Source organism: Xiphias gladius, chromosome 5 (genome assembly GCF_016859285.1).
Source record: "Xiphias gladius isolate SHS-SW01 ecotype Sanya breed wild chromosome 5, ASM1685928v1, whole genome shotgun sequence".
NCBI classification, from domain to species: domain Eukaryota; kingdom Metazoa; phylum Chordata; class Actinopteri; order Istiophoriformes; family Xiphiidae; genus Xiphias; species Xiphias gladius.
In genome coordinates, this window is record NC_053404.1 from 15,738,082 (window position 1) to 15,753,068 (window position 14,987).

The following is a 14,987-nucleotide window of genomic DNA, read 5'->3' on the forward strand; positions in this document are numbered from 1 at the left end:
AGAAAAATGAGATTTAACAGAATGAATGTTTATTTAGCTGTGGACTGGAAATAAAGTGAATTACTCACGGAGGTTTGATCAATAAATGATCATTTGTAGGGAAGCTTGTCTAGCTAGCTCTAGTGATAGAAAGTAAGTAGTAGATTTACGAAACTAGTGTGCTTAAGTATAATTTTGAGGTACGTGTACCTTACTTGAGTATTTCCACTTTATGCTACTTTATACTTCTACTCCACTACATTCCAGGAGCAAATATTGTACTTTTTAAATGTAGTGGAGTACAGCTACATTTATTTGAAAGCCATGGCCACTAGCTACTTTTCAGACTAAAATTTTACACCAAAACATATGACAAGTTTGTGAACATGATGCATGAAGCATTGCTATAGGCACTGCAGTTGGTAGAATAGAATCCAGAGGTTTCAAATATATTCCGTCTGTCCTTCTGCCAGATTCTTGGACTCTCTGAGTTGAATCTACTGGAACAATCTGATGATCATGGGGGTTATAATGGTGGGAGTTGGTGCACTACACAGTAGCTATTCTGATAGACACAATCACAGGATCACAAATATATTTAAAACCTGTGATTGTTTTGCCCCCTTGGGGCAACAGAAACAAGCTGTAGACATAACACTGAAATATTATTATCTCCGCATGGGGAACTATGTAGCAGTTATGGAGCAACATTATCATTCATTTGGAGTCATGTTTCTGGCCAACCAATGGGTATTAGTCCAATATTCACTCTTCTTTTAGTTTTCCCTTAGGAGTCACTCTCCACTAACTCCTGAGGGAAGTATCCAGCTCTTTAGCTGCTAAATGCTACACTATGTTCAAAAGCTATTCGCTAACTTTGTCTGTCTGGCGTTTGGTACTGGGTGCTGAGGGTCCTCTTCTTTAGCACCACATCCAAATAAGTTGTGCAATACAGCAAACCTTTTTCAAGTTACCACTCAAAGGAAAGCTAAATGATTGTGTGCTTTCAGGTCTTGTTTATATTATTATGAGACGGAAAAGCTAGTAATCGACAATGCTCTAATGGAAAGAAAGACACAGAGCTGAGCTTGTTCTCCTCAGTGTTTGCAGTTTTTGACTGCCACACGGCCTCTATGTTTTCTGTTGATTAAGTAGCCAGGCATCATAAATGTTGTGATGACATCCTGCTCTGCAGCTCAACAAGCGGGACCCAACTCTAGACATGAGCACTCTCTGGAAAATGTACATTTGCCCTCCACCCTCAGACCCAAGAGCCTTGATGTCGCTGGAAGCCTCCTATTTTATTTCACTAATTTCATCGCAGATGTTTTGATGCTCTTAAAGGTCAGAGACTGTGTTGGGGAGACCGAGTGCGGTGTGGTCTCCAGCCAAGCAAAAGTCCACGGCATCTGTGACTGATCCTTCTTATACGTCACACAGGCAAGGAGTCAGAGAAGTTTTGAGAGGGAGAAAGAAAGACTTAGTGAGAATTCAGAGATATAGTGAAAGAGGAAGCTTTAGAGAAATGGATATAGAGAGACATTTTCAGAGTGGTCATTTGAGAACTAGCCTGGCTTCTTTTTGCTGGAGTTGTGGAACAAGGTGATTAGAGCAGCAGACTATATGTAGAGCTGTGGCCACTGAGTCTCGACTGCTGTGATGATTAAACTGCTTGGAAAGAGTTCCGTGAGAGAAAAAAAGGAAAGAAAGGAGTGTAGAAGTGCATGTGTGTGGAGGAGGAAAACATGACTGGTTTCCCAGCCTCTGTGGCCACATTGTCACGGACCAAATCACATTTCATCCTGATACTAGACTGCATGATATGACTGAGGGATGCTTTATGGCTTAAATGGCTGCAGTGCATGTGTCAGCAACAATCTCCTTTTATGATAGAAATAAATAACTGAGCAGCCCAGAAGTTTGATTTATGCCCTTTTGAGTGCACAAGAGGTGTGCGTTGATCAAATCAAGCAGAGGATGGTTCAGAGTTACGTGAGAAAGTGGATGCGACACTATGATTGACACGCGCTTTCAGCCGATATTTATTCAAGCCTTATGATCACAACGTCTCCCAGAGCTATTTTTAGGACGAGTAACTGCTTTAAAAGCCTTCAGGATCTTTATTTTAACAAAAAGTCTTTATTAAGAAAAAGACGGAAAACTGAAGTGTTCTTCCTCAGGCCATGTTGCAAGTCCAAAGTAAACTTCATGCACAACCCTGTTTTTGCAGAATCACCGTCACTTTACTGGATGTGGCACAAATCAGCACCTACCTGGTTGGCAGTTGCCACTCTGTAAAGATAATGGGACATGTGATTTTGAGTGGCCGATGAGGATAATCAAGGTAAATCCTAATTGCTGACAAAGCTCTGGCAGTAATTTCTATTTATTGATCTGTTTTCCAGTGGGAGCCTGACTGGTTTACTGCAAGACATTCAGAGAATATTTATACAACTTCTCTTGCCTTTCATCCACTAAAAAAAATTTGAAAACCATTTAGCCCACCAAAAAAACTACTTTTAATTTTCAATATGCATGAACACAAGCCCAGTAAATTATAAAAGGAGTACTTTATGCAAGAGTTTCCTCTCTACATTTAGTTTTTCCATGACTGTGGTGCAGCTCCTGAATTCCCACAGCGAGGGTCTCAATTGGAACAAGCATGTGGTCCAAGTTATCCTCTCTGTGCAAAGTGAGCGCCAACTAAGCAATGGGGATGAAAAAGTATGGTAAGTTGTCGTCTTGAGCGCAGAGGGAGCTGTCTGGGAAAAAAACAAAAAGATGTCCACTGACAAGAGAGGTTTCCAAGCCACCCAACCACCACCACCCTTCAGTGTCTGGCTGCTTCTGAGAAAAGTGAAAACACACAACCAAGGAACACTAAATGATGATTTGTGCTTTTAGATCATCATTTACCATTTCTAAAAATCCTGTTTTGAGTATTTTTTGTGATACATTGTCTGTTTGTAGTTGTCTTATTCTAATTCTCTTCAGGTTTAGGCTTTTGCAACATTATTAAAGGGCGTAATTTACATGTGAGTTTCCCAATTTCCCATCCATCTGTTAACTCCAATGTTCTGTTCTGGGTCCCTGAAGACCATGGGTCCTTTTAATAGTCCTCCAAAAAACACATACTTAACATTTTTTTTTTAAATCAGCTTGATATTTCATGACTTTTTCCCGATTTTATGAGAATTGCCTATAAACATGACTTTGAACTGATGACGTTTCAGAAGTCCACTACAGAAAATGATGTTTTACTTTGTTTGCCCCGTGCTCTGTATCTGTGATTGATGTATTTGAAGTCTGTTTGGATTTGTGTTTTTGAGATATTATTAGAGGTCTAACTCTGGGGTATAACTGATACAAAACATATTACATATACATATACATTATATATACATTTCTTTATCTGTGGATGACTTTTTATAAAACAAAAGGAGTTTCTGTACAGCCCATTTAACATGAAACATAAAATATGTCCTCATTTGGTGTAATAACAAAGTTCTATGGTAATTTCTGGACTTGTACCGTTACATTCGTCAAATATTCTCACTTTGTGGCAAACGGGAGGGTTACTACTTCAGTACTTTTCTAAATATCGGGTTTTCATTTGGTCAGAAGAAAAGGGAATCTTTAAAGGGGTAAAAAAATAAATAAATAAAGATTGATTTTGCATTTACTTCTATTATTTTTACACATACAGCAACGGGTTCTGTGGGACCCCCCCCCCAAAAAAAATGAGTATGTAAAGCTAATGTCAACAAAACCTAACGTCTACTAAATTATGACCCAGCACCTGAAGAGGGCGCCCTCAAAGCTCAATCACCTGACTTTGAAGCGAAAGTGAAAGGTTCGGACAAAGAGTCTACTAGTCTTTGTTTTCAGATCGATAGGTAGATAGAATCGGAAAAACAAACAACATAAGGACAGTTTAACTGCACTAAAACAAAAACAGGACCTAGCTCTCAACTCTAAATAGCCCGTATACAACCTAAGCCTTTGGTATACATTATAATATAAGTAAGTATGTATGAGTCTCTTTTGTCTGCAGGCAAACAATCGGCCTACATCAGCTCCAAGAGCCTCCCTGCTCCCTACATCTCTCCACATCCCCCAAATGCTGCTTGTCAGACAAGGCGCAGACAATATGCCATGGTGAAATCTGTCTGTTTGCAGCTGGAGAAACGCTTTGTGTGTTTGGCTCTTCAGGTTCTTCCTCACTCACCCAAGCAGGGGAAGAAGAGCCATTGGCTCCGAGGATTTGATGACGGCGAGAGCGCACTGTCTTCTCCAGGAGCGCATTAGCCTACTCTCTCTCTCTCTCTCTCTCTCTCTCTCTCTCTCTCACACACACACACATACACTGCACCTCCGTCCAGTGGGATGAGACCAGTGTGTCGGACTGGGATGAGCCTTTAAGTGGCGAACTTTGTCTTTTTCCCTCATTCTTTTTTGTTTGTTTTGGAGGTGGGGACCTGTTAGGACGAGCGCGTTGGCTGCCCAGGAGCGCGCAGATTGGCACACGCTGGAACAAAAACAGCTCAGTGCAGCGAGTGCAGCGCAGGCAGGTCTCCGTTTTAAAAGCAGCAGGAGAGGCAGGAGAGTTAACGGAGTCCACGGGGAAGCGGTGTCGGTGCATTAGGAAAGCCGGACACCTCTCTTAGAAACGACCAGGAAATTGAGAAGAAAAATCAGCGGCGGAACTTGGGATATGGCGGGTGTGAAGATGGTCGACCTTCTCGTTGGAGTTGTTTTAGTTTTGCAGTGTGTGTGGAATGTCCAAGCCGAGATCACAGCCGGGAACGGTAAGAACCTGCACCTTCACCGTTAAACCAGACCTGATCCGAGTGAGTTTAGGTTCGTTTCTCAATGACTCAAGTCGCTGCAAGAGTCGATCAGCAAAACATGCAGGAAACAGTGATACAGACAGGTGGAGTGGTTTGTTTTGCATAAGAATGACTTTTGTTTTATGCTCAGCAGCAGAAATCCTCTATCTGGTATCTAAGGCAGAGGTTCTGTGTGTGCAATAAAAAAAAAAAAAAGACAGACACCCTCAAGTCTCTTTTAGTTTCATTATTTTATTTTTAGGAATCACTAGACAAGGCTTTCGTGACCTACTAACTTTTTTCTGTCTAGATCAGAGACTCTGTTGTATTCTAATTATCATACTTTCACTACAGTTAAAACGTTGGGTTAATTGCTTTGCATTTCGGCCAGGCTGAGCTGGATAGTGCTGAATGTTGTTCAATAAAACATTCAGGCATTCAGTTTAGCTTATGGAAATCTTCTGAAACTCTGTCTTATTGTGTCTTCCGGCATATTTTGAGATGAGATTGGTGCTTTTCCCCTCAGTTTCATGTCTGTTATGACCCACAACACCCTGTAACCTGGACATGTCATCCTGTTCTGCAACTTTTGCAAAACACGGGAGAACAGAAACCACTGAATAGTGCAGGTGCTTTCTTTGCAGAATTCCTGCAGAGGAAATGCTGAATATCTACATGTTCTGGCCCCTCTTGATGTCCTTGATTTTAAGACACAGTTCACACTGGAGTACGAGAACTCCAGTGTGAACAATATCCCTACTGTAAAGCCACAGCTTGTGCACCTAAAGTCTCACCCTAATCTCAAATCTAGTCCATTCCATTCGCTGCAAAATCACGCTCACACACTCACACACATAGAGAGCCACCCTCACACAGGCGGTGGAATAAGTCCATGCCCACGTTGGTTCTGTTCACACAGGCAAGCTCTTGTTTCCCAGGGCTTTTATTGCTGGCAGCGAATTTTCATCAAGTATTAGATAGTGGTTAGAGAAATGTTGGTCTACTGACAGTGACTGTAAATTAATACCGTGTGTGTGTGTGTGTGTGTGTATGAGTGTATACCACAGAGGAATGTATGGCTTAGTTTGGGAGAGAGAGATGCTATGGGCCGTGTGGGACCGTTCGCACAGAAGCACGTGCAAACACACACACACACACTTTTTAGTTTAACACAGTCGGAACTCAGTCCAATTTATGAATTCAGTCGGTCTCCTGGGCTGGGCTGCGCTCTGCCTCATTTGACATCAGTGCTTTAGCAGAAAACAACAGCTTGTTTTCCTTTACACAGCCTGGAATTTGTGTTTCTCATGGAAAAGCTATAAGAATAAAGCTTGTTTTAGAGGTTACAGACTGAGGAAAGATCCAAAACACCCACAATCCATAAACAAAAAGGCCATTTTCCTCTCAGAGTGCTTAATTGCTCCATCTCTTGCATGAGTTGGGCACAGTTCAACTGCAGTCCCCCAGTAAGTAGGACAGTATTTTTAGACATCTGGCTGAGGTGCTTCCCTTGTCGTAGCCTGACCTCCACTCTTGTGCTGGTGTAAGGAGCAGCCCCTGTCCTTTCTTAGATAGGGCTTTATTAATGGAGCACAGGTGGACTCCTCCAGTCTCTGCAACTCCTCTGGGAAGATATAATGCACCATTCCCTACTAAAAGGCTTTCAGAATCTCTGAAAGTGTCTCAGCATCTCCAGTAGAACCTGAGATTTGAGGACTGGTTGATGTGGAGCACATCTGGGTGAAATTACACAACATCCTGTGAGCTCAGTGCATTGTTTTTTTCTAAGCTTTCAGTCTGTGGCTCTGTTATGTTCCCCCGATTATATACTCACCAGTGGCAGACTCACAAAAAAGGGGGCTGATATTGAGGTTAATTTGCACTATGGTGCTTTTTTGACAGAGGATACAGAGATGTTCCACTGGAATCTGGAATGTGTCTGCCTGTGCAATAGGGGAATAAGAGGGAACGCGTGAGAGCAGCAGCATGGGAGAGAAAGTCTTGCCCGTGCGATGATGTGGTCTGATTTAAAAGCGTGTGCTGAGGGCTGTTAATGTGCTAAGATTGTGGTTGTGTGTGGAATTTCATTCGTTGTGGATGCTCAGAGTTGTGTATAACCCGCTCACAGGCAGCACTGATATGGACTTCTCCAGCTCCAGCTCCAGCGCGCCACTCCTCATCCATCATACTGCCAGCTGCTGCCTCTGCAATCATACAAACACACACTCAGAGGCACATAGGAGAAACATGCAGATTGGAACTCAAAGAGTTTGACTTTCATGAATAGAGATGAGTTCCAATAGCTGGTTCTGTTTTGGATCGGGTTCCAACTTTTCTTATTGAATCTTTAATTTACAATTTTTCTTTAGTTAGTCACTATTGCCTTTCTCTGACACTACAGGTGTGTGCGAAGAAAAAAAAAACTCAGCGGTATTAAGTACGTTTCTATCCACCACATTTTCAAAAATTCCAAAATTCAATAAGCAGATTCGGACCTGGATTCAGATTTGCTAAGAACCTATCGAATCCCATCTCTTTTCATGACAAATGCTGTCATGTCGCTCTCTTCTCTTTGTCATGTTTGGGGGGATGATTCCCAACATAAACTGTCTGCAGAGAAGTTCCTTCAACAAAAATGGAGGACTGGCTCAGTCTACTTTAGTGAGGAGATTGTAAGCCTTCTTGGAATCTCATCCCCGCCCTCCCTTCTTTTTCCGACATTGCACATATTAGAGCGAACAGAATGAGCTAGCCTCTTTATTGGCCGTCTGAATGACCTGCTGAAAGGAGCTGCCATGAATGGATGGCGGGGGTGGGGTGGTACGGGGAGGGGGGAGAGACAAGGTGGGGCGGCGGCAACTGGGGTTATTGTATGCAGCAAGAGTGGGCCATGCCATACATCGCAGAGGCAGGGAGGCAGGGTCATCCCCCTGCACCAGCATGCAACGGCAGCACCAGGCTCCTGCATTAGTCACGCCTGGCCCTTATTGCTCAGCTCCCGCTCCTTTTACTCCGGGAAGAAGCTCAGTCTTATGGCTTGAGAGGGCTGGAGTTCAGTTGGCTCAGAGACAAAGAGCAAAGAGGCCACTAGTTAATTAAACTCAGTGCAGTTAAGCTCCTCTTCAGCTTTTTCTCATTGTCTTTGATTTTGTTCAAAAAGGTCCTTCACTTCCAATGGCTGCAGTGCTCCGCCAGGTCGCAGTAATATCTCCCTGGTATTTTCTCCTCAGTGTGGTTTGCTGTGTTTACTCAGAGCAGCAAAACTGTGGATCTTGTCCATCAAGCAAGTTTGAAAAGGGCAAGGGCAGGAGCAGGGGACTCATGATGGTAAAAACGGTCCTGTTATGTAGCAATACAGATCTGGATGTCAGCAGTTTAGTGAGACATGACAAGCATTTTCCACTGATGTTAAACATCCCTTCCCTACCAATGATTACAAAGCTGCCAGTAGACTGCAGCATCATCCACAGTCAGGCTGTTATCTGCTCCTTCTGTTGGCTCTGCTGAGGAATGGTGCCAGAGGAGATACTAGATCATCAGCTGGAGAGAGAAATTAGTAAAATGCTTTTTATTTATGTGGTAGGAGTTGACTTCTCTTTTGCCCTGGAGGGGAGCATATGAGAGGATAACGGGCGGAGGGAGGGAGGAGGCTTAGGAAATTGTCAATTCTCCTGTGCTGACTGGCCGCACAGTGCAAGAGAAATAAGTACAGCAGCATAATAACAAATACATTACACTCTAAAGTCTAGTTATTCATGATTTATAGCATGGATTATAATAGCCAAAAAAAGATAGGTAAGAATATTAAGGGATAATTTCTCTCCCTTGGATACTCTTATACAGTTATATATATTTTCAAACCGTGATTGTTAGTTCCAAGAATTTTTTTCTAATGAGGTGTTGGATAGGGGTTCGGTGTAGCTACTTTCCTTTTGAGGGAAAAAAAAAAGGATGGTGGCACATCTGCTGAATTGAAGGATGCTTTTCCACAAAGCAACCCAAGCACACCTGATAACTGCTTTGTCAAGAATTTAACAAGTCCAAATGAAGCTACTGGCGATGGAAAAATTATGAAACTATGTGGGATTAATGGTTATTTTCATTAATGATTAAACTGTCAATTAGTTTCTCGATTAAATCATTTGGTTTGTGAAACATCACATGACATCAAAAAATGCTTCATTATCTTTAGATGTATTGTTTTGTTGAATGAATGGTCCAAAACCCAAACATATTCAACTCACTGTAGTGTAAGACTAAGAAAAGCAGAGAATACTAATATTTTACAACCTGGAATCGTCCAGTGTTTGATATTTTTGCGTAAAATCTAAATGAAACGATTAAACGATGAATCCATTTTCGAAATAGATGCAGATTAATTTCATTTTCATCGACTAATCGATTGATCGTTGCAGCTCTAAAAATTGGACTCTTTTATGGAGGGACTTCGTTCGAAGTAGTGCATCTGTAAAGCTGTTTGATGTGATATACTATAGACCAAAATCTGATGTTCAGCCTCTCTCCTTTCCTCTATGTAGATTCACTTATTCCTACTGAACTAGATAGTACCTGCAAAGAAAATATCAGTGTACCTGCCAGTTATCCATGGGAATTAAACCAATACACAGCTAAACAACAGCATAGTCGGAAATGCAACACACTTTATGGCAACCATCTGTTCACAATGTGGAACCTTTTTATGGGTGAATTTTTCATTAGAAGTTGTCTAATCAGGTCCATATTAATACGAGTCACATGCAATTTTTTTTCAAATTTTTGTCTAGTCTTGACTGTATGCCAAGGACTGCTGGACACTTGAATCATGGGTGAACTTACTTCTCTAACTTGACGGATTTGATGTTCATGCAGGATCTTTTGAATGACTTATTAAACCACAGCAGTCCTCAGAGGGGACGAATATTGGCACCTATAAGACAGATACACACCAGTAAGTGAGTGGTATTTGACAACAGTAACCTAAAATTCACAGTGCCAATTTTTACAGGTGAAATAGCATAAAAAGGCTGGCTGTTTGGCACACAGCTGTGTGTTCCCTGTTGACTAAAACCTGTTAAAACATCTTGAGTAAGTATTGATGTGAAACACAGATGGAATGATTTCCTGCCTGATACACAGTAGACCTGTTTGAGAATAATTTACTCCTTTTATTTGTGTCTAATGGAAGGGCAAGAATATTAGAAAAATTACTTGCAGGTGTAATAAAACTATGTAATGAAGTTTACCTTTCAAATTTTTTAAGAAATCATACAATAATTTGATTTTTACCTCCATCTGGGTCATTTTTTTCCGACACACAGACCCATGCCTGTGGCCATACTGTAGCTGGGAAACAGAACATAAAATAGCCCTTCCAAATGTGAAAATTATGTACAGTTCATGCTGCCTTTTCAAGCGGTGCCTGCACCAAAATGATGAAACAAATCAAAACATTTGATGCGCATACTGAAGAAAGTTGAAAGAAGCGGCTCTCCAAAGGGAAGCAAAGTGTTAACATGCTTCGCTATCATGAAGGAGAGGGGAGAGCGTGGTGTTTCAGGCTGTCCAGGCATGCTGAAAGAAGATAAGGCGCACCCCACCTCACCCCATCCCACCCCACCGCTGGTAGGGCGCCCGTCACTCCACCCTGCAGCAGGCTTCATATCCTGAGCCCAGCAGGAGCGGTGGCTTGGCTTTGTCCCACAAAAGCCAGTGTCACTCATGGGGTTTATGGCATGCTGCTACATGCCTTTGCCTATACGTGCCACTGTGTGAAAGTTTTTTCTCTCACACTCTGTATCAGTGTCTGCCTCTCTGTCAGTACCAATACAGTTGTTTTCACTGTTGTTTTCTTGCTTTTACTCTTTATATTTTTGAATTTGAACAGCGAGTGAAGTAGATGAAGGCAGGATCAGTATGTTGATGTTAAGAATGGGTTCAAACCTCAGTACTTTTTGAGTCCAGACTGAAATTTGGCAGCGAAGGCTTTGTCAAATTCTTAGTCTTGTTTCCTTCTCTCTTTAGATATTAAGTACTGGTGGAAACACTTACGATTTTATTAAAGGAAAAATGGCTTTTCTAGGGTTTCTTGCAAATTGAGTTATGAAAAGGTATTGTTTTGTGTTGGTGCAAAAACTTCAGTTTTATGTTGGCAGCAATATTTAATGTTGAAATTACTAATCACTAAACCTCTCCTGCTTTAGCAACTGTGAAAAGGCAAGGCATGTTTGTAATCGCATGTCTCCACATGTTGAAGTGGTGTGCATTGGGCTGTGGAAAGAGTGATACTCTGTATATAAAGAGTTTGGCTGATAGTGTCTTTTTTAGCCTATCCAAAGCCAAAAACACAGCATGTAATGGATTTATTAGACAGTGTGTTTCTCTGCTCAGATGTAAGCTACAAACATTAGCATGTCCATCTAACTAGCTTAGTAACTTTAGAGCTTTGTTTCAAAGGCCAGGGGCATTTAATAGTACATTATTTTGTGGGTTTTACAGGTTACATAAAAAAAAGACCAAAAAAAAGGGCTGTCAGCATGTCCAATGTGTAGTATTTCCACATTGTGTAGAAGCTGGATCTGGGTGCTAGCACAGCACACTGTATGCTAAGGTTAGAATGAATAAAAGTTTGATCTTACATTTTTCTTTCTTTTAATACCAGGACTAATCAGCAATTCAAGAAAATGCTTTTTATTTCCATGTTTTATACAAGGATCACCAGTTGGTGAGGATGCTGACTTTTAGCCTGGGACGTGTTAGCTTTAGCATCACTAAGACTCTCCTTTTTTAATGAGTCAACTAGAAACATTAGAAAGTCAGTCGTAGATTGTAGGAGCAAAAGTTAGCTTAATTAGCTAACTAGCTACAGCTAATAAAATCCGCCAGTGATTTCAGCCAACAGAATCAGTTGCCAGCTAGAAACGAGAAGCCTGTTTTCTGGGTGTAAATGTTGGGTGGTAAATCTTCCAAGCAACATGAACTAAGTGCGGTGAGGTTTAGCTAACAGTTGTGAAAGTTTAAACAATATGTACCCATAGTTTCTGTGCTTGTGTGACTGTTTTGCTGGTGTTTTTTGAGGTAGGCTATACTGTGTCAGCAAAATGCAAAACACCTTCATTTTTTTCATTGAGAGCAATGGCATTCAACCTGAACCCTAACCTAAACTTAGATTGATCGGATTATTGGTCTTTTTAACATGTGAATAGCATCCTGACTCCCAAAGCCATCGATTACAGTTTTACCGCATGCAGTTGTTGCCCCATTGTCTAAATTAAACGCACCAGATGTAACATGTAGCCTTTGCCATGGTTAGTCTGCTAGTGCTGTACACACTTGAGTATGTTCCAATGGTCTTTTGAACTGTGCCAAGTGAACCTTTGCAGACACTGATGTGTTTTTTTTGCTGTAGGTCCAACAGCGCTGCCTTTGTTACTCTGCCTGGAAAGTGTCTCTATGTCCCCTGTCCAGAAGTTTCTCTTCCCTCACCAAACTCATCCCGACAAAGAACAAGTATGCCCCGCGGCAACGGCTTTTCACAGCGCAACACAGACTGCAAGACTTTGATCGGCCAGACCCTGTTAGGGCGAGAGTGAAAAGGTTTACAGCCACAAGTGTATTTCTGCATGCGAAGGCAAAGTCAGATTGTGACTTTGATGACTGCATCAAAGTTGTTTTCTGTTTGCCACCTCACATCTGTAATATACAAAGACAGAGCAAATGTTTAGGATGTGAAAACTGGTTACTGCTGTTTTCTGGTGAGCATGTCATTGTTTTATGATTTTTTTGGTGGGTTGAATGCAGTTACTTGATGTCTGGAACCACTAAATGCCACAGAAATTCAAACTGACTCAGATTTATCAGCCCTGCAGCCTCTGGGAATTAAATTTGGTCATCTGGCACTGTATGTGTTGGAAAGAGAATGGTCAACAGTGTTCTGCAACTTGTTTTGGCTAATTCACTCCTTGAATGAGTCATGAAGATTCATCACAGTTCTTGTAATACATCTGTAAGGCTTTCTACTGGCTCTGCTTGGCTTTACTGTTCATCGCATGACCCTTCAGGAATCAGGACTGCCAGGAATGGGAGGATAAAGGACTCTTCCCAGAAGCCACTAGACGTTTCTGGAGGTCAGAGTGATTTTTGTTTTGGACAGGCTTGTTCCAGTGTCTCCCAGCTGACCGCCTCCTAACTGGGCGCTGAACTCTTCCTGAAGCTGGAAACAGGAGGCCAGTTGGCAGAACATTCATAATGGGATTTTCATCTCTGTCTTGTTTACTACTTCTTTTTCTTCTTCTGACTGGATCAAAAATGCTTGATTAAACAAATTTGCGCCAAACCAAAAAATAAATAAATAAAAAAAAAATCAGCAAGTGGTTCTGGTAAATGAGATTTAGTTTGTACCAGGTGTTCAGGTTTCTGTCTCTTTTCCAATGCTTACTAGGTAAAAGTGGCTCCCTGAGCTCAGCACAGAGCCAGGAACAAAGGCTTGCTTTGAGGCTTTGTGGTGATGAATTTCAAGGTTTTACAGCCGCCTTTGGATGTGTGTACTGTATGTGAGTCAGAGAAAGTGGATAGACTGGTAGCAGTTTTGCCCAGGTAACAAGACACTCTCAAGACTTAATCCAGTGGTATGTACTGCACTGACTGTGGGAGTTAATTGTGTTTCATGTTAATTGTGGCCAAAAAAAGCATCCTGATATCAAGGGAGGCCTTGGTGTGGTGAAGTGTACACATATTATGATCCAGAAGGCAACAACATAGCAATTTAATGGTCGCAATAGTTCAAATTCTGTGGTTTGGCTTTGTGAGCAGTAAATTAGCTGGTCTGCAAGTCTTGGCCTGACTACTTTATATGGCATTTTTATTAAATACAGGTGTTATATATAACTAGGTATGTCTGGCAATGGCTGTTTATGCCTGGAATATTTTTCATTTCTCTTTGCTTCCCTGTCGTCTTTTCTTTGAAAACAAGACAGAGCTGTCACTGTATGAGCGACCACTTTCTCCCCTTTGCCCATGGAGGGTGGCTCTCAGTCATTTCGTTCCCTCACGCTGATGGGTCTTTTGTCTCATCGCCGAACATGCAGTATTTGCTCACCGAGTGTCACTGAGAATGAACGCTCTTCAGATCTGGGCCACGCTGCTGAAGTACTCAGTCACCTCTCTAGGATGGTTGAGCTGCGCTGTTAGAAATGTATTACACTCTATCACCAGCAACATGGTGTTGTATTAAAATGGTAAATAACATTCATTTTCATCAGCTAATGATTTTCCGTCCAAAGAAAGCGATTAATAGCGTTTGCTGTGAAGGGAATTCTTAGTGTTTGTGACCATTGAAAGGTGTTTATGTGAAAGCTCTTTTGCCAGGTGGTAAGACGAGCCCTAACCGCATTGTAAAGTGGTAATTGACTCCTATTTAAAGACCTTTGTCTCCTGTGCCCCAGAATACACTAATTAGATGGCAAGTAAATTAGTGTGAGCAGTTTAATTATGAATATGTTATTCATACCATTGCACGAAGGTAATAAATGTCCTTGTCTCTCAAACAGGTGGTGGGGTGGGAGTGAATGATAAGTGAACAATGTAAAACCATGCAATTGGTATGGGTGACAGACACTACACGGTCTGTTACTAATAACAGTAACAGACAGGGTCATAGAGGTACGCTGGCCCTGAGGTGCATAACACAACAACATTGGTCAAAACACAATAACATTTTAGAAAATACAACTTTTCAGAAAACCCAACATTACGGACAACAGAAAAAACAACGACAAAATAGAAAACATTTTAGAAAACACAACAACAAAACAGATATTTTCAGTTTTGCTGTCGCATTTTCTAAAATGTGTTTTCGGTTCTGTTGTTGTGTTTTCAGAAATATATGTTTTTTGTGATGTATTTTGTCAAATCTTTTTGTGTTTTCTATTATTTTATGTTTATTGTGTTTAATAAATGTTGTGTTTTGCACCTCAACCCAGATGCTGTGTGTTGAGGAGTTTATCATTGCAATGGAGTCCCAAAGCAAACAAAAGCTGATATGTGTCGCAGCTAGGGGTGGTCCAGCTATTGATTAAAAGCTGTCTGGCCAGCTCCCCATTCACCCAAAGGCCTCTGGTATCACAGACGCTGGAGGTGGTCAGGGTGCCAACGCAATGTGTATCATTGCAATTGGGACCTGCT

General features: G+C 41.5%; 1 protein-coding gene across 2 annotated transcripts in view; it reads left to right on the forward strand.

The window, feature by feature from the left end:
• Positions 1 to 4,341: 4,341 nt before the first annotated feature.
• The window catches only part of plxdc2b (plexin domain containing 2b), a 91,421-nt gene continuing 80,775 nt past the window's right edge, over positions 4,342 to 14,987 (forward strand). The window contains exon 1 of one of the 2 annotated variants that reach the window (XM_040126908.1): positions 4,342 to 4,787. In XM_040126908.1, coding sequence (XP_039982842.1) covers positions 4,694 to 4,787 — 94 coding nt within the window. In that variant the 5' untranslated portion in view covers positions 4,342 to 4,693. The remainder of the gene's footprint in view (positions 4,788 to 14,987) is intronic. The other variant, XM_040126909.1, reaches the window with a different exon arrangement.